General features: G+C 55.3%; 1 protein-coding gene across 1 annotated transcript in view; it reads right to left on the bottom strand.

Moving 5' to 3' along the window:
- LOC106889088 (junctophilin-2-like) overlaps positions 1-22,657 on the bottom strand; it is a 38,067-nt gene that overhangs the window by 9,643 nt on the left and 5,767 nt on the right. The window contains exon 3 of the mRNA XM_014943814.1: positions 16,115-16,898. Within this exon, the coding sequence (XP_014799300.1) occupies positions 16,115-16,898 (784 nt within the window). The remainder of the gene's footprint in view (positions 1-16,114; positions 16,899-22,657) is intronic.

The following is a 22,657-nucleotide window of genomic DNA, read 5'->3' as shown; positions in this document are numbered from 1 at the left end:
GACAACAACACGATGGCTGAACGCTGTTGTGCTGCCACCAGCCCTGAGCTGCTGCTCCTCACCGGAGGTAGCACATCCCTTCCCAGCACACCAGACACTTTTTGCCCCAAATGTCTCTCCTCTCCAGCAAACAATATCTCTTTTCCAAGGCTTTTCCTTAACTCACTGCAGGCCAGGGGACTACTCTTACTGGTAGAGCTATTGCTTCCCTCTCCGCTCAGCTCCCCCAGTCCTCTCTGCTCCTTCCCAGCACATCTCCTCCTCGCTCCTTAGGGCTGCAGGGCTATCAGAGATATTTCGCTGGCCGGCTGTCGTATTCCTCACATGCCTCGCGCTCGGCGCCCTGTGATCTTTACACTAAAAGCAGGACTGGCTTTACAGCCCAGCTGCCCGCCGTCCGGGAAGGAGCTGACTTCAAACAGCAAAATCGCACCTTAAAAATAAGGGAGGGCGAAGCACCGTGTATTCAGCTGCTTTGTTCCACCCAGGGCTTACGGAGAGCTGCTTTCCCCATGCTCTCAGTATCAAGTTTGCCAAGCTTCCCATATCTCCCTCGCTGCGCGTAATGGAGCACACGCTGGCTGCACATTCAAAACCACATACTTTTGTGTGGACAGTTAGATAAGGCATTTGCAGCCCTCAAGCACCAATTCACTACGAATTACAATCTTTAATGTGGTCTTGCGGTGTCTGAGGAGCCCTTTTCAGACTCAGGTTGGTCTCTGGGTCATGTTTTAGGACAGAAACCAATGAGGAAAGATGCAGTTCTCACCCCTGCAGTGAAAATACTCGAGAGGAATTTTTGGACTGTCAGTCATGAAATCAGGATCAATTCTTTCCCATTAAAACGAGGTGCAGTACACAGACAAGGCTAGCTTTAGTCTGAGTAACCAACAAGTGCAATGAAAATGTGATAGAAATGCTCTTCTGAGACCCTTAGAAGGGAGGAGATATATGTATACATGTACATACATACACACACAAACCACTTTGAGTAGCTGCAGGGAAAGAACTAAACGCAGGGCATTAATCCCAACTGATACAGGCAACAGTGTGACTTGACAGGGAGCTGGAAACACCGTTCAGGTCCCTGCGATAGGGAAGAGGGTGCAGAGCTGCTGTGGCTCAGCCTCTCTCCCTGGGATGACATCCCACTCCGCCGGGGCCATGATTCACCTCCCTGCCCACACTCACACGTTATCTCTCTTTCTCTGCAGGCTGAGCTGCCTGGGATTGCTGTCATTCTTGGCCTTTTTATCCAAAACTATTACAGCTCCTGAAAAACCCAGAGACAAGACATGATGAGGCAGAAAACAGCAATTTTAAGCTGCTGCTTGTAAGTAGGAGGTCTGAGGCAGCTCTGAACAGAGAAAGCACCTCCTTTTTTGGTAGCATATAATCAGTGTGATTAATTCCACTATAATCTGGCAGGGGCCAAGGGGATGTTTCTGTGCTCTCCAAGCCTGGGGGATCAGAGCTGGCTGTGCTTGGGGCACACAGCCTGCCCGGCGCCGGCTCAGGGAAGAAGCTTTCAAAATCAGCGTCCAGCTCTTCACAGGACGTGCTCCGACGCCTGGCTGTGTCCTTCTGCTCTCAGAGGATGGGATCCACCATACAAATATAAAATTCTCCCTTTCAGCCACTCACTGGGCAGGCAGAGCCTATCCCGGCCACTTCCCAGCCAGACAACCCTCCAGCCGGCCCTGCTGGGGGAGCAGCAGGCAGCTCCTGGCAAGCTCCTGGATGCTTTCCCGAAGGTGACTTCCAAAAAAGTAGTCTGGAAGAGGACTGGATGGGGGGTCTGCTCCCTCTGCTAGCAGGGACACGGCCAGGCTCATGCCTATGTGTTAGCAAATGGATGCAGGTGGCTCCCACACACTCAGCTCTCCCCCAGCAAGTGGGGACAATGCAAGGGAACAGCCTGGGGGTCTCAGAGGTGACAAGGCAGCTCCCAGTTACACTCATCTTCTGAGGAAGCTGCTGGATGCTCCCTGGCGGCTGCCCGGGGCTTGAGTACTGCAATTCCCAGGGGCAAAGAGGTGGCGATGCCAGCAAGACCCCAGCCTGGGTTGCAGAGGTTGCAGCGAGGATGCTGTGGGTGCTGAGGAGCTGGCTGGGCTGAGCCATTGCTGTGAGCCCCAAGGCTACTGGGGCTCTACAATGAGCTGTCCTGGGCACAGAGGGGCATGAGGCCAGGGAGGCCATGGGGCAGCTCCCAAGCTCCACACACAGAGCTGTGACAGCAAGCTGAACAGCACGACTTTGGGATCCCCCCACTGCCCTGGGGACACGAGCCTCATGGCAGCCTTGCCTGACTCCCTCACTCTGCGGGATACACCCGACCTCTGCTTCCATCCCCCTGCTCACAGGGTCATCCAGAAGCACTTGATTTGGGGGGACTGAGATCAATGTAGCTGCAGCATCAAATCTGGCAGCTCCCATACACCACGTGCTGGTCCTGCTGGTGTCCTGGGGACACCATGGCACAAGGCAGAACGATGCTCTGCCCCAGCCAGCAGCCTGGCCCTGGCACGCATGCTGACACCCTGTGCTGGTCCCACTGTCCCTGTCCTCCCTGGCTGTGCCACGCATCTCCGAGGCACGAAGGGAGGGCACTGCTGCTCGCAGCCCTCCATAGAGCCATGCCGAGGGTTTAGCAACGCAGTGACAAAGCCCAGCCTGGAGGAAAGGGCCCAGCCATAACAATAATATCTAAGTTGCCTAGAGTATTTCTGAATCTATTATTTATCCACATGGCTGGCTGTGCCTGGGAGCTCGACGCAGAGCAAAACTTGGCCCCAGCTGCAAAGCAGGAGACAAATACCGGCCGCCCTGGGAGAGCCCAGCGTTGGCCCCAGCTGCAAAGCAGGAGACAAATACCTGGGAGAGCCCAGCACACACAACCCACAGCACAAAACCCTCTCCCAGCCACGGCCCAGGGTCCGCTGAGCACAGTGGTTAGAATAAAAAAGCTCAGGCAGGTTTGAGGGAGGCAGGAAGGTGATCTTCGAACTTTAAACATGAAATATATAAGAGCAAAAACATCTTCCAAGGTTAAGATCTGCTCCAAAAACAGAATCAGCTTTTGCAAAGAGGAAAATGACCATCTTTTGTTATGTGCATATAAATTCGATACTTTTCAGGCAGCACTTGAATCAGGGCCCCACTTTTTTATTTACTGCTGGGCGTGCTGTCCGCTCCCAGCGTGTGGTGCAAAAACCAGCAGAGGAAAAAGCCTGGAGATGGAGGAGGTTGCGGTGAAACTGAACCAGAGGCCCAAGGATTTTACAGCACCCAGCAGCAGAATTCAAAGCCCCTTTTAAAGGCAGTGCTGGAAAACAAACCGTGAACATTAAATACCTCCAACCAGGGGCAAGAAAAACAAAGAGGGGCCTTTACAACCCAAGTCTGGTGCTCCCCATCCCACGCGAGGCGGTACCGCCCGGGATGAGCGCTTCCTGCCTTCACCCTGAGCCATCTCCCCAGCCAGCGCTGTTAAAAATAGCCCCGGTGAATTCTTTGCAAGGAGGAGCAGCAGCCCCACGCCGAGCCGAGGGGAGGAATGTGGGCAATGCCTGCAGCCCCCATCCCAGCCCCACGGCCGCTGCCTCCCCGCAGCACCGGCTGGGACACAGCGGCTGCTCCTGGGCCACTTCACACCCCACTGGACGGGTGGGAGAGGGAGGGTTAAATGCATCTGTTGTGCTATTTGCTCCTCTGGCAGGGCTCTAATGCTCTAATTGTTTTTGTACTAGTGCAGGAGCACCGCTCCTGTCCTTCCTGGCCGTCTCCCAGAAACGCTGCCCGAATCATTCCTCCGACGGCCACTAAAATCCCCTGTGGACACACGAGCCGCAGCTGAGCACCGTGCTAACAGGTGAGACCCAAAGCCAAGCCAGCACGCCCGGCTCTTTGGACAGTTTATGTGGTTTTGCACATCCACATTGGATTAGACTGTAAATGAGATTGGAATTAGCAGAGAATACTGCAAATACCAGACGGGGCTAGGGCGCCTGCAGGTGCAGCCATGACCTTGCGGCTGGAAATAGGGGAAGAGCTCAGCTCTCTGCCCAAGCTGTTGCACGTTTGCTCGTTAAGGGAAAGGCAGACCTGTTCAGCACCGTCTGTCCTTTTCCAGGGTGTCCCTCCTCCCATTGATTCAGCAAACTCTGAGAGAAGACCAACTGAATACCCTTTTCTTGCAATCCTTGATATCATGAGCTGCCAAAAAGGTCATTAGGCAAATATAATTCATCAGTCAGCTCTACCAAGGGAGACTTCTGCTATCCTCCACTCTCCTGGAAACTGGCTTTTCCACCCCCAGCCAAATTCCTTCTCCAGCATCCAGCAGGAATCATTTTGTCCTTCTGGAGTAACTTAAGATAACAGTTTGTCTTGGCAGGAATGTTTGCAGGGCTCAGAAGGCATACAGGGAAAGCTGCAGAAGTGCTTTTGCTGATGGCAACACAAGTCCCTTCTGCATTCACATCACGAAAGACAAGGACACACAGACCTGACCACCACAGATCTGTGCTGGGGGTTGGACTAGATGACCTTTAAAGGTCCCGTCCAAGCCAAACTGTTCTACGATTCTATGGCCTGACCAGGACAGATCTGTGCTGGGGGGTGGACTAGATGACCTTTAAAGGTCCCGTCCAAGCCAAACTGTTCTACGATTCTATGGCCTGACCAGGACAGACACTTTCTGTCTTCTCCATTTTCCACACTATTTTGGACTTGTATCACCTCTACAGCTGGAGCATCCCTTTCTTCCTTGCTCAGTCTTTGTCTCCTTTGTGCTTCTCCTTCTGCTTCCGTGTCCATGCAAATATCAGCAAAGCTCTGCCATCCTCATTTGCCTATACCCAGCCCATGGGACTGAATATCCATTTTCAGTCCATCTCTCATGCCACTTTCCCTGCCCACAGCCAAACCCACCTGTGTCTCACCCCACGGTCCTGCCCTGAGAGCCAGCTGTACCTTTCACTCTCCTTTTGCTCTTTTTGCTCCATCACTCATGTGCATGTACACACTCAGTTTAGACTCTGACACCCCTGGGGCTGACTGAGTCTTTGCTGGTTTATATCATAGACTCTGCACCTGCAAGGTGTGATCTACATCATGAAATAAGCATAAATCAACACAAACTGCCTCCTAAAGGAAACACCTCCGTACCACTGTAAAAGAAATCCAAAAGGAGAAGCCATCCTGACCTTGCAGCTCTGCCCTCCAGCCTCCCATCCCTTGCAGACAGCCGATGAGATGCCCCAGGCTTTTCACTCGTGGTACCAGCACTTAGAAGTGGTGCCACTCTCTACAAGCCCAGGCGACTTTGCTGGATAAATCAGACCTTTCCTCCTTCCTTGTGCAGAAAGGGCATGAACAGGCCATTCAGCCAGGAGAAAAGCATCCTTTTCTGTGCAGTGCCTCAGGAGGACAGGCCTGGCAGAGCTCCCTGCCACCTAACGAGCTCAGTAAGCACTAGCCTTTATGATTACTTGGTGAATTTTTTAAATACCGAAATGTTATCCACAGCCCTAAATAGCTCAGAGCCACTTGCATCTTTCACCGAGGGATACTTCCCCTCAGAACAGTTAAAGTGATATTAATCTTACAGCAGACAGATCTGCAGCTGTCTTCAATGAGACCACAACCTACGCACCCCGGCCCTGCGTACGGGAGATTTGCTCAATTAATCTCCGCTGCCTTAATTGCCCCGTGAGCCGAGCAGGAGCGGGTGGGCAGCTAGCTGACAGGGCTTGGCCGTGCCAGCCTGCACGGGAGCCCGTGGGCTGCGACGAGCCGTCGGGGCCAGCACAGACTGCAGTTGCTCTCCGTTCCCCCCGCAGCCCTCGGATGCCAGCCTGCAGCTGCCCGGAGCCGGCTCTAAATGGAGCAGTGCAAGCCAGAGCCTGCCAGCTCAAAGGGCTGCTGGCTACTGGTCCAGCAGCATGGCCCTGCAGCCACTCTCTGGGAGCAGCTCATGAGAGCATCCACAGAGATATCTTTGGGAAAAAAAAGGGGGGATTTTCTGCTGGCCACTGGAGTGCCTCCTCCTCCCCTGGTTTTCAGGTCCCCTCTGCTCCATGCCATCCTGGCCACGGATCAAGCAGAGCTCAGAGGACTGAGTTCCCCCAGAGCAGCACCACCTTGGGACTATGCACAAATGTCACCAATTTATTCCAGCTTCCACCACACCATGACCAAAGGGACTCAGCTAATGCTTTGGGGATCCTTATTTAATTAGCTACTGCTGCAAGATCAAAGCAGCTGGGTTATCCCACTGATAAGAGCATCAAAATTTCTTTAGAGCACACACGCAATCGGGGTCTTCCAGCCTTTTGTCCCCCTCGTGCTCCTGCCTCCCTGCACTGCGCGGCAGGGGCTGCTCCCTGCCCTCCCCAGGGGAATTAATTCCCACTTCCAAGAAAACCCCAGGGCTCCAGCAGCCGTTTGTTTCGAGGGAGCCCAGCCTGACCCAGGAGCTCCAGCCCCAAACTCTGCCAAATGGACAGCGTTCACAATCCAAGCATGTTTTACCCAATTGCCAGCCTCACCATCACTAAAATGGATCAGAAAGTACGTGCTTTCTCTCTAAGATTGTTGGTTTTTTTCAACTAAAAAATTTAGCAACTTCTGACTTGAACATTTTTCATATTTCATCAATCCAAACCGAAAGTGAGGAACTGCAGTATCTGTTTTGTGATATTTTTTCCCCCCGGTCAAAAAAGAGGAGCAGGATTTAGTTTTTCTTTTCTTTTCTTTTTTTTTAAGGAAATGAAAGCAGGCAGATTTCTTAAAATATTGCATTTGGTCAGAGGCCCAATGATTCATCAAAAATTAAGGCAGAAGCCTTTTTCTCTCAGCCCTCTAGGTCTCTTGAGTTGACATTCTGAGATGCAGGAGAAAGAAGGGAGGGAACAGGGAGCTGCGAGCCCATTTTCGGGTGCAGCACCCATGTCCCCTGCTTGCACCCAAAGCTGCTGGGGGCACCCAGGTGGATGGGACACCATCCAGAGCTCGCTGAAGGCTCAGCCGGCCTCATAGGAGCAAAACAACAAAGCCTTGGAGTCACAAAGCCAACGGGCTCTGGCTTGGCACCAGGATAAGCTGAAAAAAATGCACCTCCTCCAGAAGAAGCGAGGGTTTCTGTATCTCAGGCTTTATATTTAAATTGGACGTTTTACTTAAATATTTTTGAGTTTTCAAGATAAGCCTATTTCACATTCCACCGAAATGACGATAACCTCTGAGCAAAGCCTGATGGAATCAGATGATTTTAAAGCCCGGCTCCCTGCCGGCTGATTTCAAGCATTTGGATGGGAGTCAAAGCCTTCCTGATCCACGCGGCAGCAGATCAATTGAACGAGAAGCCACTATTTTCCGCAGTCATTTTGCAGATTAAAGTCACACTTCATTTTTCCCTTTCTGTGTTTGTACGCTGTTGAGATAAGGTTTTCCCCCAAGGTCGGACTGAACAGCCCATTAATTCCACTTTCCCTGCCTGGCCAGCTATCTGAGTCGTACCCAGCGCTGGGACTGCTGTCCTGCCATCCCAACCCTCCTCCTCTCAAGGGGATCACTGCAAACCACAAGCCCCGCTGGCTTCAACCCCGAAGACCTGGGAAGCCCTGGAGAAAGCAGCCAGCTGCCCAAGAGACGCTTTCTCCTTGGAGCTCCTGAAAGTGCACGCTGCCTTCTTACCCTAATAGGGCATGAAAGTGCCTAAAGAAATTCATGCGAGGCGGGTGGAAAACAGATAAAGCCGCGCGCACCCTCCTCTGGAGTCAAAAACCGTGTCTCGGTGGAACCGGCACCAGGGGCCAAAAATGTGTCAGTGGTGGAGCCACGGCCAGCCTGGGCTGGGGACGAGGCTGTTCCGGGAAAGGGGTGACGGCATCACACCATCACTTGTTCCACAGCACACAGCCCCCCCAGCCCACAGAGCCCCACACATCGGGGGGACACATTGTGGGGGTGCTGGGGCAGGTGTCCCTCACTGTCCCCATGGCCACACAGGGCCAGGAATGGATAGGGGCTCCCCCAAACCCTGCAGCCTGCTCCCTGCCCGGCTCCAGCGGCCGGGACAGCGAGGGTGAGCGAGAAGGAGGGGTAAGCCCAAGGGCTTTTTGGGGTGGGAGAAGGTTTGAAACAGGCAATACTTCTACAGAGCTGGAGATGGCTGCTGTGGGGCAGCAAAACAGCTTAGCAGGGGAGTTGGACTAGGTGATCTCTAGAGGTCCCTTCCAACTCTGTCAAATCCATGAAAAACCACAAACATCCAGTCCAACCAAGCCCAAGCCAGCCCTGCTCAGTCCCAGTCACAAGGCTCTAAAGACCAAGCCCTGGCCCTGGGACAGGAGCTGGGTGTCCCCATCACCAAGATGCAAGTAACACAAAGTCCCCAGGTTCCTGATCCAGGGCATGGGGAGGCTCATGTGGAAATACTGCTCCAAACCAAACCGTGCATGGTGACAACACAACACCATGGCACAAGGCAGCTGAGGGCTTTCTTGCTCCAAGAGCTTTGAAGGAAACCCAAGCTGAAGTGGTCCTGGCCATGGTGGCAGGTTTCCCTTTGCTGTCCCCACAGATGGTTATTCTGGACACTGACCTCAATTTGTAGCTGATAAGCCACACGGAGGAGGTCACGCCTGCTCAGGAGCTGCAAGGGGAAAAGGTCTTTATTGGCCTGGTGTCACGGGAAGGGGTGAGCGCTGCTGGCACCAGTGCTGCACAGGAGTCCCAGCCCCGGGATCCGTCTGGGGTAGAAACAGATGCCAGTGACTGGGTTTCTATTAAGCAAGAGTGAATTAAACAAGATTACCCATCTTATAAACACACCAAGCCCTGTGAGAAACATCCTGGGAGAGCAGGACCAAGGAGCATCCCCTCACCGCTGTGTCCTGGCACCCAGCTGTGGCAGGATCCACAGGGCTGCCCTCATTCCTTCTGTCCTCGTGGGTGCTGGGTCTCTCCAATCTCTGCCTGCAGAAGCCAGGAGATGCTCATTCCCAGTACGGGGGATGCAGGGCAGCCAGAATACCTGGCCATTGAGGACCTGTCCTCGGCTCCCCCTGCTTGATCACCTCCAGGTGTGGCTGCACCTTGCACCTTGAGCATCCCCCTGCACCTTGTGGGGAGTCTGGGGGTGGACTTTAATCTGCCAGGGCAGTTCTGTCCTCCCTTTCACCTGCACCCACCTATCTTTTAAGGCTTCTGAGAGGTCAGACTGTGACATCTTCAGCATCTGATCGTACAGAAATACTGCTCCCAACTCCTGTGTTTCTCCCTGGCAGCTCCTGCTCAGAGGTGAACCACAGCCAATATCCCACCCAGGGTGATCTCCCCCCCGTTGTTGCCTCCTCGCTACATACCCATCCATCACACGGTGTGTGCAGACCTGCAGCAAAGAGATTGTGAAGCTGGGACAGCAGAGGAGGATCTGCTGCTCTCCTGAGAGAGGAGCCTGCCTGGGGGACTGCTTGAACCACCGCTACTGCCTGCTCTCACGGGGTGGCCACCAGCATCCTGTCCTCCGGCCTCAGACCTAAAGGTCTGGGAACGCTCTGGTCTCCTGATGTGTCTAACGCCTGTGCTTTTGGCTAAAAGCCTGAGGAAAGCAGAAAGCAAAGGATATGTAAAAAAGAAAAAAAAATATCTTAAAACTCTTTCAGAGCTGACCCTGGGTATGATTTGCCAGACCTGAAAATCCCAACTCCAAATCTTCAGCTTCGGGGAAGCTGAGCTGCGCCATCAGCCCCGGGGAGGCCACCGTGGCCATCGGGCCAGCCCAGCTCTGCCCAGGGCACACATTGTGCCTCACCAAAGAGGAAGACATTCCTTTGGTTACCCACCTTCCCTGCCGGCAGCATAAACCCCCGAGAGGAGGGAGGGCAGGGCAGCTCCGAGCCAAATAAAGCGCGTTATCGGTGTCGGCGTGCGGCCGGGCTCCATCGGCGTGGGCAGCCTGGGAGCTCAGCTGTCGCGCTCGGGCAGCGCTGATAAAAGCCCTGCTCTGCCTGCCCTTATTTAGTCAGGAGGCTCTGCTGACTCCAGCGATTTCGGGACGTCATTTGCACCACACACCCGCGTTCCCCGAGGAGAGGCTGGCTGGAAATGCTGAGCACAGGGAGACGGCACCGCTGGGAAGGCGGCCGGGCAGGGGAGGCTCGGAAAGCGATCCGGGAGCCGTCAGGCACTCCTGTTATGTGAAGGCAGAGCTAAGATGTGCCCCCAAGACACGGGTATGGACAGAAGAACAACTCAGGCTGCAAAACCAGGCAACAGCGCAAGCCGTCAATGATGCCCACGTGTCGCTGCCGGGGAAGCCGCACCGGTGTGATCCGTGACTCTGGGCTCCCCAGTTCAAGAGGGACAGGGAACTACTGGAAAGAGTCCAGTGAAGGGCAACAAAGATGATTAAGGGACTGGAGCATCTCCCTTATGAAGAAAGACTGAGAGAGCTGGGACTCTTTAGTCTGGAGAAGAGAAGGCTGAGGGGAGACCTTATCAATGCTGACAAGTATCTCAAGGGTGGGTTGAAGGAGGAGGGAGCCAGACTCTTTTCAGTGGTTCCCAGTGAGAGGACGAGGGGCAACAGGCACAAGTTGGAACATAAGAGGTTCCACTCAAATATGAGAAAAAACTTCTTCATGGTGAGGGTGACAGAGCCCTGGAACAGGCTGCCCAGGGAGGTTGTGGAGTCCCCTTCTTTGGAGATTTTCAAGACCCACCTGGATGCTCCTGAGTAACATGCTCTGACAAGCTGTAGGCAATCCTGCTTCAGCAGGGGAGTTGGACTAGATGATCTCTATGGTCCCTTCCAACTCTAAAAATTCAGTGAAATTCAGTGAAAATTCAGTGACTCCAAGCACTCACTGCAGCTCTGCGGGGCTTTAGCGCAGCCCGGGCTCACTGTCACCATAAACCCTATTTTAACAGGTATTAATGCCTAACATTAGGGCCACGAAGATGCTCAGAGGGCTGGAGCACCTCTCCTAAGAAGAAAGGCTGAGAGAGCTGGGGTTGTTCAGCCTGGAGAAGAGAAGGCTCCGGGAAGACCTTATAGCAGCCTTTCAATATCTGAAGGGGCTACAGGAGAGATTGAGAGGGCCTCTTTGTCAGGAAGTGTAGTGATAGGACAAGGGGTAATGGCTTTAAATTGGAAGAGGGGAGATTTAGATTAGATACCAGAAAGAAATTCTTTACTGTGGGGGTGGTGAGGCACTGGAACAGGTTGCCCAGGGAAGTTGTGGGTTGTGCTCCATCCCTGGAAATGTTCAAGGCCAGACTGGATGGGGCTTTGAGCAACCTGCTCTAGTGGGAGGTGTCCCTGCCCAGGGCAGGGGGGTTGGAACTTGATGATCTTTAAGGTCCCTTTCAACTCTAACCATTCTATGATTCTATGATTTCAGAATGCAGTTTATAAACTCTTACTGATCTATGCAAGCAGCAGTACTGCAGAATCTCTACAGATACAACACAACCCCCCCCCCTCCCCCCCAAACCTCAAATCCAAAATACATTCATGTGTAGCTGTGTTCTCCAGGCATAAAACACCCAGACGCTCAGAGGCTTCAAGGCCAGTGACAAAAAGGTGAAGCACAGTAGCCATTATTGCCCCATGTGCCTTGTGTTTCTATTGATCCCAGAACATCTGGCAGATATGTCTGAGGTGTTGCTAACAGCCCATCAAATGATCTCCGAGCATGGCCAGACCCGTGCCTTGGAGGATGTGTGGCCAAGTCCCTCCATTGATCTTTGTCCAAGTCACTGGGAAGCACAACTGCCTGCAGAGTCCCTCCACCACAGACACTGTTGCACTGGGACAGAGATGGGATTTGCAGTATTTACACTCATTTTGCCCCCTGAAAGCACCAGTGAGAAGGAAAACCCCTGTACGAGCTGCCCAGCTATTGAGCGCACGGCTTTCGAAGGTTCAGATCAAAGGTTCCCCCTGCAGCTGGTCCTGCCCTTCCTCTTGCTTATTATTTTATTTTATTTTAATCTATCCTGAAGAGATAAAAGCTGACCACTTCCATGCTCCACCTCCCTGCTTTCAGTAGGATCACCCTACCTACGTGACAGGCAAGCACATATGCACGGGCAGCATCCCTGGGTGCTGCTGCTCCCCGAGCACCCAGGGGTGCAGAACACCAACCCATGTACCCAGAAAATTAAAAGCAGCCATTACACACCTCGGGATGGCTTTTAACTTGCTCACTCATGGCTTGGCCAGGGCTGGCAGGGGACAGACCTACAGTGGGGACAGCTCACTTCTCTACTTAAACACTGGGGAGATGATACCCTTCTGCAATCCCAGGACCTTTACCACCCACCCCAATATTTTTGAAGGACACCCTAGATGGCCAGAGGGTGGGAAAGGGGAAGGCTGGAGGGATGTGGTGGGTGCCTTCATGTGGCAACAGTCACATTCCAGCTCTGATGGGAGCCCCTTGGGATCACATCATGGCAAGTCCAAGGCTACCAGCAGTAGGGGACGTGGCTAGTGAATGTCATACAGTGCATGTTAACCCTCATGTCCATCCCAGCAGGAGTAAAGCCATCTCCACTGGCTGCCACAGAGGCTGTGCTTCAGAATGAAGCACTTTTCTCCCAAGTGACAGCAGTCTGGATGAGGATTCATCAACCTTGAACTTCCATTAGCTCCATCCTATCAGCTGACCCCCAGTGCTGCTCAGAGACGTGCCCTGGGTTTCTGCCCGACCTCTTTGCCTGGGGCGAGGGGACAGCTGGCTGAGCTGGGATGGGCTGTTCAGGACAGCATGACCCCACGCCGAATGATTTTTACTACAATAATGGAAAAACAGAATGAAAAATATCACTGTTCTCTAGTCAGCGTTAAGGCAATACCAGCTCTGTCCTCAGCCTCTTGCACAATGGGGAAAACAGCTGGATTCCTGACCCGGGAGGATTCAGGAGGGAGCTGAGGAGGCCAGGGCAGCGGTGATGGGCAGGACAGGTAGCAGGGCAGGCCATAGCTGGCACTGCCCACAGCGCTGGCTGGAACGCCCAAACTAGCAGGCAGGCAGGGCAGGAGCTGCAAAGCAGCCCAGTGCCTCAGATGCCCTCGGAGCAGCGTGGGGGACAAGGTTTGCTGGTTGTGGCTGACCTTCATCCCTGACTGTCACTGCTCTCCCTCCCATCTTGGCAGGGCAGATGACAGGCAGGGCACCCGCCAGCACCAGGATGCTGCCAGCAGCCTCCTGCCCGCACCCACCAGCACCGTGATGCTGCCAGCAGACTCCTGCCCGTATCCACCAGCACCGTGATGCTGCCAGCAGCCTCCTGCCCATACCCACCAGCACTGCCATGCCACCAGCAACCTCCTGCCCGTGCACCCCCAGAGCTCCAGCACGTGCCTGGGATTCCTGCGGTGCAACTGGCCGAGGCAGCTTCCAATGCCCAGGCTTGTTTTCCTCAGGATTTCTATCCCTAAATAGCCTTTTATGGTGCAAAAGCATGAAATCTGGTCTTCTCCTGACATTTTGCCCCAACCCCCCCAGGCAGTGGAAGGCTGGGTGTGAGGGGGGGTTTAGCTCTGCGAGGGGCTCCCCCGAGCACCAGAAGCAAATGAGACTCAAACATCCATATACAAGAGCACAGGTACTCAGTCGGGCATCTGCACAGTCCAGCTGCTGTGTCCTGCTCATTAGTTCCTAGCGATAATCTTACATACAGATATGTCACATCTTCACCCAAAAAAGGATTTGTGTAGCTTCGAAGACGTTTCTTTGGGTAAGGTACACCCTGCCATGCGAGGAGAAATATAAATGCTCCATGTAGAAAACTCCACCTCGCAGTTACGACAAAGCTAACGATAGTGCAGCCCTTTTATAAACGACAAGAATCTATTTTCACAATTTGTCTGGAATTACTCTCTGTCCCGGGTGTGGAAACCAAGGCAAGGTTCAAGGCCAAAGAGAAAGTTGGTGGCAGAGCTGGGATTTAACTTTAGGATCCTCTCAAAGCAAAAAAACCCCTATATTTATCCTTGAGCCCAAAACCGAGCTGAAAGGAGGAGGAAGAAGAGCGTGAGTCAGATTTTAAGAAGGCAGCAGGTAGAGAGTGGCTCTGCCCAGAGCAACGTATGAGAGGAATAAAGGGCTGATGGAAACGATGAGCTATAGTTTACAGGATAGAGGAGCCTGAATTCTCCTCCTTGCAGCGGGTCCAGCCCAGTCGCCGGCAGCGCCGCAGGGATGGGGCCCGGGCACCGCAGCGTCCTCCTCTCCTGCCACAACCCCTGCACCGCCACGGGGTCTGCGAGGGGAGGACTCCCTGGAGGAAACTGGCTTTAACGTCTTATTTCCTCCAGCTCCGAGGTTTCCTTAATAGGAAATTATTCCCTGGCCTCGCCGGGGAGGGATGCAGTCCCCCGTCAGGGCAGCGGGCGCATTCCAGCCCCTGATGGAAAACACTGCAGAGCCGCTTTTGATCCAACGTGTAAATAGTGTATAATAAAAAGAGGCTTGTGTAAACCGGCCAAGCTCTCGGGGAGCAGCTTTTGCAGCTCCAGTCTCCTTATTTACGGCCGCCCTGCGCCGCGGCCGCACGCTCTCCCCGGGCACGGCGAAGCCGGTGTCAGGCTGAGCCCTCCCTGCCAGGAGGCTCCGGTGGGCCCCATGCCACCCCAGCCTGTTATTTTTATCCCAGCTGGCCCTGCACGGCATTTCTCTTGCAATCCCGCCGGTTTTCTCCATCAGTCTCCCAGGCAACTGGGTTTTGCTAAAAAACAATTGCATTCCCCGCAAAAGTTTGGAGCAGAACCGGCCGCCGGGAGAGTAAAGCTGGAGTTTCTCGGAGGGGAGGGATGGGGTGTGGAAAGAGGCGCCCTCCCCCCTCCTGTGATTTCCCATCTCTGCTTGGTAATGAAGGAACTTTGATAATCAAATCACACTAAAAAGGAGCAAGGCAGGACAGCCCTGGAGCCCCAGACACTGCCCAGCTGCTGAGCAAAGCCCACACGGGGCGAGGCGTCAATGGAGAGGCAAGGTGAAACCCCGAGGTCTGTCACAACCGCGTTTTCCCCAAGGAAGAGGAGAGGAGCGAAGGCCCCAACCCTGCCCGAGGAGCTCTGGTCTCTGCCAGGCAGTTGTGAAGCTGGCGGGGATGCTGTGGGAGGAGGAGCGCGCTGCCGGGACAGCTCGGGAGCAGGCAGGGACACAAGCAGAAGGAGGTTTTCCCTTGCCCTTCCTGGTCCCACTCTGGGACTTGGCCAGGACAGAACTGGGAGGACAAAAAGGGACAAACCTGGCTGAGGTCTCCCCAGTTCCTCCTTTCCCACCCTCCTAAAGCATCACAGGCTGCAGGATGTGGCCGTGTGCCATGGAATCAGGCTCAGTGATCGGGCTGAGCCACCCACCCTGGCTTCAGCTGCCACCTCCCTCGTGGTAGAAACGCTCACTCAGAACCTGGCCAAGGGCAGCTGGGTCCTGGGGGGGAGATGGGGCTCCCCAAGGCAGCCCCTTCCTATTTGGAACCCACTGTAGATTCTACCCCTCAGTCCACATCATCCCCACAGAGCAGCGTTTGTCCCAGAGAGCTCGTTACACTGAGCTGCTAAAATTAAGCGACAACCCTAATGCATCCCATAAACTCCCCATGGAGCCACACTGGGATCTCCAGGGGCGAGCCATACTCTGCTCAACGTCCCAGTTCATCTGGGGCGTGTCCCGCTGGCTGCTCACAAGTTTGTTGGATTTGCCGTAGCCAAATCCCACCATTTCTCATCCTGCCCTGTTCAGGACACCCAGTGGGTCCAAGCCTGGCATGACACCAGGGTGCTCCCCATCCCGCTGAGCATCAGGGCCAGAGCCAGTCCCTGCTCCCTGCTGGACAGGGTTGCAGGGGGACAGGAGAGCAGGCAAGAAAGAGAAGAGGTCCTGAACAACCCCAAGCTGCCACAAGAGCCCTCAGCCCCAATCTGCCAGCATCTAATGGAAATAATTAAATAGAAATTGTGACCAGCTGTGTTTGACCCCACTGCTGGTGTGCAGCAAGGAGGCATGCAGAATGGCTTCAGAGGGACATGTGGGATGGGGACCACCACTACCATGGAGACCTGTGCGTTGGACTCCTGAGTGCCTACCTGGACGCCGCGATCTCTGACTTCTGGCGGGCGATGGCCGCAGCCCTCTGAGCCCCCTCCACGCTCCTGTCCACCTTCTGCCGGATCTTGGCGCTCTTGAGGGGTATCACGCGCTTCTTCATGCCCTTGACGAGGACGTTGTGGCGGTACTTGCCCTCCTCCTTCTTGCCGTCGGGCAGCGTGGTGCAGCCGTAGCCGTGCCGCAGGTTGTCCAGCCACTCGCCCTCGTACTTCAGCCCGCTGGAGCGCTCGCTCACCCCAAAGCCGGCGCGCTTGTCGTTCTTCCACTCGCCCATGTAGGTCTCCGTGGTGGTGGCGTCGATGTCGGACTCGAAGGGGGGGTACTCCTCGCCCTCGGCGCCCTCGCCCAGGCTGACGGTGGAGGTGGCGTCGCTGGCGGCCGAGCTGATCCCGCTCTCGCTCTTGAGGAAGCTGACGCGGCTCTTCTGGCTGGCCAGGGACGACTTGGACTCGGACTTCTTCAGCTTGCCCAGCAAGGAGCCCCTGCGGAAGAGCCCCCCCTTCTTGGGCTTGCCGGCCTCCGCCTCCGCGTAGAGGCTGAGGGCGAAGCCCCCCCGGGTGATGGTGGGGGAGAGGGGCAGGGTGTCGGGGTTGGCGGCGGGGGAGTCCTGCTGGGGCAGGGTGCCGTTGCTGTGCTCGCTGCGCAGGGAGGAGAGGGAGGTGCGCAGGGGGGAGCGCACCACCGAGGCCATGCCGTAGGGCACGCTCTGCCGCACCCCGTAGCCGTGCCGCATGCCGTTGGTGAACTGGCCCTGGTACGTGCCTGCGGGAGAGAAGAGGGAGGGGGTGAAACGGCAGCTCGCCCCTGGGCAAGGTGGGCTGTGGGGCAGCAGCTGTACCCACCTTCCTTGGAAGAGGGGAGCCCCCACCCCGTTACTGCTCACTCGCATGCAAAAGCATCCACCCCCGGGGAGCAGAGGGCAGAGGGGACAAGCCCAAGAGCCACCTCTGGCAGGTGACAGCTCCCTGGAAAGGGGTTGGAGTGCGAGGGGGCACTGGTGCAAACCCAAAGCCACTTAATGCGGGTGTCTATTTTTGTCAAAGTTAGGTTGACGGTTGGACAAGATGATCTTTAAGGTCCCTTCCAACCTAGAAGATGATTCTGTGATTCTGTAATGGACTTGGGTCGGGATTTGCATCTGGAGCAGGAGGCAGCCCCCCAGCGCTGGAGTAGCCTCAGTGACATGCAAGCTGCGGTGGCACAGCCCTTCTTGGCTCAGTGACAGTCCCTTTCAGTCCCGTTCTGCAGTTTGTCACTCACAGGCTGCCAGGACCGGCTCTAGATCCTCAAGACAGGCGCCTGGTCATAGCGCAGGCTGCCCTGTACCTGCAGCTGCATCTGCTTGGCCCTGACATACAGCTTCTCTGTGGTCCCAAGACCACACTGAATGAAGCAAAACATGGGTGAAAAAGGGAGGAGAGAAGATCAGCTCTGTGCGGGGTTCCTCCAGCCGTGTCTCCAAACCCACCACCCTACCACGCTCCTCCAGACAGCTCAAGAGGGCACAGGGCATCGTATGATGGGGACACACAGAGAGGACTGTGCTCACCACAGCAGGGCTGCACCCTGGGTACGAGACCCTGCCAAGAGCCAGCAGGACCTTGAAAAAATGGGAAAAGCACATTGTCCTCTCCAGGCTCCTTCAAGGTCTGCAACTCCGCAGGCTCCAAAAGAGCAAACTGGAGACCACTGCTCTGATTTTTCTCACCAGAACATCAAGAGAGGGGCAGGGTGTCGGGGTGGGCGGCGGGGGAGTCCTGCTGGGGCAGGGTGCCGTTGCTGTGCTCGCTGCGCAGGGAGGAGAGGGAGGTGCGCAGGGGGGAGCGCACCACCGAGGCCATGCCGTAGGGCACGCTCTGCCGCACCCCGTAGCCGTGCCGCATGCCGTTGGTGAACTGGCCCTGGTACGTGCCTGCGGGAGAGAAGAGGGAGGGGGTGAAACGCCAGCTCGCCCCTGGGCAAGGTGGGCTGTGGGGTAGCACTGCCCTGGAGCAGCCATACCCACCTTCCCTGGGAGAGAGGAGCCTGGTACGTGCCTGCGGGAGAGAAGAGGGAGGGGGTGAAACGGCAGCTCGCCCCTGGGCAAGGTGGGCTGTGGGGCAGCAGCTGTACCCACCTTCCTTGGAAGAGGGGAGCCCCCACCCCGTTACTGCTCACTCGCATGCAAAAGCATCCACCCCCGGGGAGCAGAGGGCAGAGGGGACAAGCCCAAGAGCCACCTCTGGCAGGTGACAGCTCCCTGGAAAGGGGTTGGAGTGCGAGGGGGCACTGGTGCAAACCCAAAGCCACTTAATGCGGGTGTCTATTTTTGTCAAAGTTAGGTTGACGGTTGGACAAGATGATCTTTAAGGTCCCTTCCAACCTAGAAGATGATTCTGTGATTCTGTAATGGACTTGGGTCGGGATTTGCATCTGGAGCAGGAGGCAGCCCCCCAGCGCTGGAGTAGCCTCAGTGACATGCAAGCTGCGGTGGCACAGCCCTTCTTGGCTCAGTGACAGTCCCTTTCAGTCCCGTTCTGCAGTTTGTCACTCACAGGCTGCCAGGACCGGCTCTAGATCCTCAAGACAGGCGCCTGGTCATAGCGCAGGCTGCCCTGTACCTGCAGCTGCATCTGCTTGGCCCTGACATACAGCTTCTCTGTGGTCCCAAGACCACACTGAATGAAGCAAAACATGGGTGAAAAAGGGAGGAGAGAAGATCAGCTCTGTGCGGGGTTCCTCCAGCCGTGTCTCCAAACCCACCACCCTACCACGCTCCTCCAGACAGCTCAAGAGGGCACAGGGCATCGTATGATGGGGACACACAGAGAGGACTGTGCTCACCACAGCAGGGCTGCACCCTGGGTACGAGACCCTGCCAAGAGCCAGCAGGACCTTGAAAAAATGGGAAAAGCACATTGTCCTCTCCAGGCTCCTTCAAGGTCTGCAACTCCGCAGGCTCCAAAAGAGCAAACTGGAGACCACTGCTCTGATTTTTCTCACCAGAACATCAAGAGACTTAAAATAATAGGATCAAGGCCCCCTGCAAGAGGAGGTCCTAGGACCAGGGGGATGGATGGTTGGGTAGCCTCTGCCTACAGCACCCGCATTCACATGCCAGCACGGAGAGCTGTGAGGGTCAGTGCATCCCTGCTGAGCCCTGAGGAGTGGGTGGGATGGGATGAGCCATCTCCCCAGCCCAGCTCTCCCCTCCCTGTAGATACAACTGCCTCAGAAACCAGCAAACCACCCAAAATGAAAGCAGCGTTCAGCTCGGCTCCTGGCATCATGGGACCTGGAAGAGGCCACCTCATCCCAAACCAGCACCCTGTGGAGCAGAGGCTGCCAGCAGCACCCCCATCCCGGGGCATGGGCAGAAGGTGCTGGGGGAGCATGAATGCCCTGGGAAAGGTCACCCCGCTCCTCTACTCTCATGGGTGGTGCTTCATGCAAGCAAAGGGCCAGCCGTGCTGGGGGCATTTTCATGGGCATCTGTCCTAAACCTGCCTTTCATTAAGCAATGACCTACCAGGAGGCATGAAATTTTGGGAGAACAAGCACTCCCAGGGTTCCGGGCAGACTCAGCAGGGTCAGGTTGAGACAGAAGAGGGTGACCTGTCTTCAAGGCATTCATCTCCCCCCTCTGACACTGTCACTGAGACCAGGGATGACCCCGCTCCTCAGGGAGCAAATCCAGTTCCTTCTTTGGCGATTGTGGGAGTGCATATTTTACAGTCTCCCAGGCCACTTCTGCAGCATAATCTCTCCTCCCAAGCTTCAGGTTTCATTGAAATCCTCTTTGGACCCGCCTGTGGGGTGTTAACTTACAGCGCCGGGGGCCAGGAAAGACAAGAAGTGCCCGAGCGGGCAGCAGCTGCTGCCCTGGGGTGAGCTGCCCCCCACCAGCCCCTGTCCACCCCACAGCACACAGGATTTTGGGCTCCCTGCAGCAGTTGGCCTCCCTTACTAAAAAAAAAATTAGGGTCCAGGTAGTACAGAGCATCTGTGGACTGTGGCCAGGCATGGGGAGCACTCTGCCAGGGCATGGGGACATTGCCCAGCTTCTTGGCAGAGCCTGAAGCTCCATTAGGAAAAATAAGGGGAGCAGCATGGGTTAGGGCATGAGCTGGGGGCCAAGGACCATCGTTGGAGATGTCTAGGCACCTGGGTGAGCTCCTCACCCTGCCACACTCCCAAAAAATAGTGATGAGTCTTCCTAGCACAAAGTGAAGTTATGGAGACCCCCGTAGTGCCCCCACGTTCCTCACCACCAAGAGCCAGTGAAACTGGTGCCTCCATCCCTGCCTGCCCAGCCAGCGAGCAGGGCTGACACACGATCGGGGTGACATTGGAGACCTCCTCCTAGAACACTGGAGACCTCCTCCTAGAACAGGACAACCTTGCACATAGCAGGGGGCAGCTGATAGTGCCGCCGTGTTAACCCCTTGGGAGAGGAACTTCTGGAAGAAACCTCACAGGTTTAGGGGGGCTCAGCTGCTCCTTGGGGGACAGGTCAGAGCAGCCGTTGCCCTCCAGCAAGTCTCTGGCCCCTTCTGCCCACCGTGGGCAGCACCAGGGCCACCTGGATGGGAAAAGCCATGTGGCACGGTGGGTCTTCAAGGAGCAGAGGTTGGGGTGCTGCTTCTCAGGTGCCTACCTTCAAGGTGAGGTTTCACACCAGCTCTTTGGGCTGGACTCAGCTGCTTGATTCCAGGCCATATGGCACAAGCAACATCATCCCTCTGGCACATGGTGGGAGACCAAACCTTCCAACCACATCTGGCTTAACAGAGGGCACCCGCACCCCACACTGCTCAGGGACCACAGGTGGGTGAGTGGGCACTGCCGTGTCCCTGCCACGCTGCCATTCAGTGCCCGGCTGAGGCTCCCTGCCAGGGCAGAGCCACAAACCACCCCTGGAGAGGAGCCAGAGGCTGCTGAGAGCGGCTGGAGGCGCCGGTGGCCGTGCGTCGGGGCACGCGAGGTCTGAGCGGACCCAAGCCCTGGCTCACCACCACGTCCCAGTGCGCCCAGTGCAAGAGAGAAAAGGGGCTGTGCAAACCCCTCCCCGCACCGCTCCGCAGGGCTGCACGTCCCTGGGCCCATGTTACCCCCTGAATATGAAAGCAGCCTGGCCCAGGAGGATGGGCAAGGACGTGTGCCACCTCAAACGCGTCGGTGGTTCTGGAAAAAATATCTACAAAAACAGTGGATATGGAAAAAAAAAAATATTATCTCTATTTAGGAGGAAAATGAGACAGAGCTCCACATGCCTGCCTTCCCAGCCCTCCCTCATTCACCAGGGTGGTGGGACAGAGCCACCTAACCCCATCAAGGTGTGATTAGTGGGGGACAGGACCCCTATATTTTTTATTGCCTGCATTTTTTCTTGTCACGACGACAAAAACCACTGGTTTCTCTGCAACGCCCAGATACGCAGTTCATCACCTCCGCCCATCCCTGACCAAAGCTGGGGGCTAGTCCTGCTTAGGTACGTGCATAGGATAGAAAAGATTAAATTGTGAGACTGATAAAAATGGTAATCCTGGAGCCTTCACCTCCAAACACAGCGCCGGGGTGGCAGCACCCTCCATTTCGCCCGGCAGCAGGACAGGATGGTGCCCAGCTGCATCAAAGGCGAAAGCTTCAGCTCCTGGTGCACACCCAGCCCGGCGGCTCCCCTTCCCAGCCCGCCACGAAGCGATAATTAGTGATGAATGTAAATAATACAAACAACCAGGTAAATAATGCAAACAACTCGTATCACTGCCCTACGATCCTCCGCTGTCACCCAGATACTGTGATGACAGACGTGTCAGAAGAACTCGGTGTAGAAGGCGCCAGGGCCGTTAAATCAATGCACAGCACCATGTGCGAGACAGGCTAGGGAAAACCTAGTGTTTCTTTTTGGTGCCAACACTATTATCTGGTGGTTTCTGTTGAAAAAGAAAGTGGGGAGGGGGAGACTCAAGGAGAGAGGGGGGAAAAAAATTAACAGCGTTAATTCATGGGTCAAATTCAGCCACGCAGGAGCTTTGCAGACACAAACCAGCACCATCTCAGCTCACCCAAAGCCTGTTTCTGCTCCCCTGGCCGCAGTCCCATGGATGCTGCTCCTTCTGCCCCAGCCCAGGCCCCTTCCCCCTGGGCTTTCCCTGCCTTTGGTGCCCGAGGAGCCGGTACTGATCCACCTCACCCCACTTCATCTCTCCCGCTAAAGCACGCTTCTGAGTTTCTTTTCCTCTTTCTCGTGGTCTGGTGATCACTGAATGGTCTAATTGTTTCTGCACGCAGTTAATTGACATCACTGTTTTCTCTCAGCGCCCTCCAGACCAAGTCACAGTCTCAAAAACAAGTTGGTTTTAGGCTGCTTCTATCGCAAGAAGCAATTTTTCCCCCTCGTATAGATACTTGAACAGTTATTTGCACAGCAAAGCCTAACTTTGGGCCAGAGCCCAGATACGCAGTACGATTCTGCATTAGCAGTGACATTATTTTTTTGCAGTGAAACTTGACCAGGTCAAGCACTCAGAGTCAAAAGC

The sequence above is a fragment of the Calidris pugnax genome, unplaced genomic scaffold (assembly GCF_001431845.1).
Source record: "Calidris pugnax isolate Ruff unplaced genomic scaffold, ASM143184v1 scaffold118, whole genome shotgun sequence".
Taxonomy (NCBI): Eukaryota; Metazoa; Chordata; class Aves; order Charadriiformes; family Scolopacidae; genus Calidris; species Calidris pugnax.
Note: the sequence above shows the minus strand (reverse complement) of the source record. Positions and strands in the feature narration are given on the sequence as shown.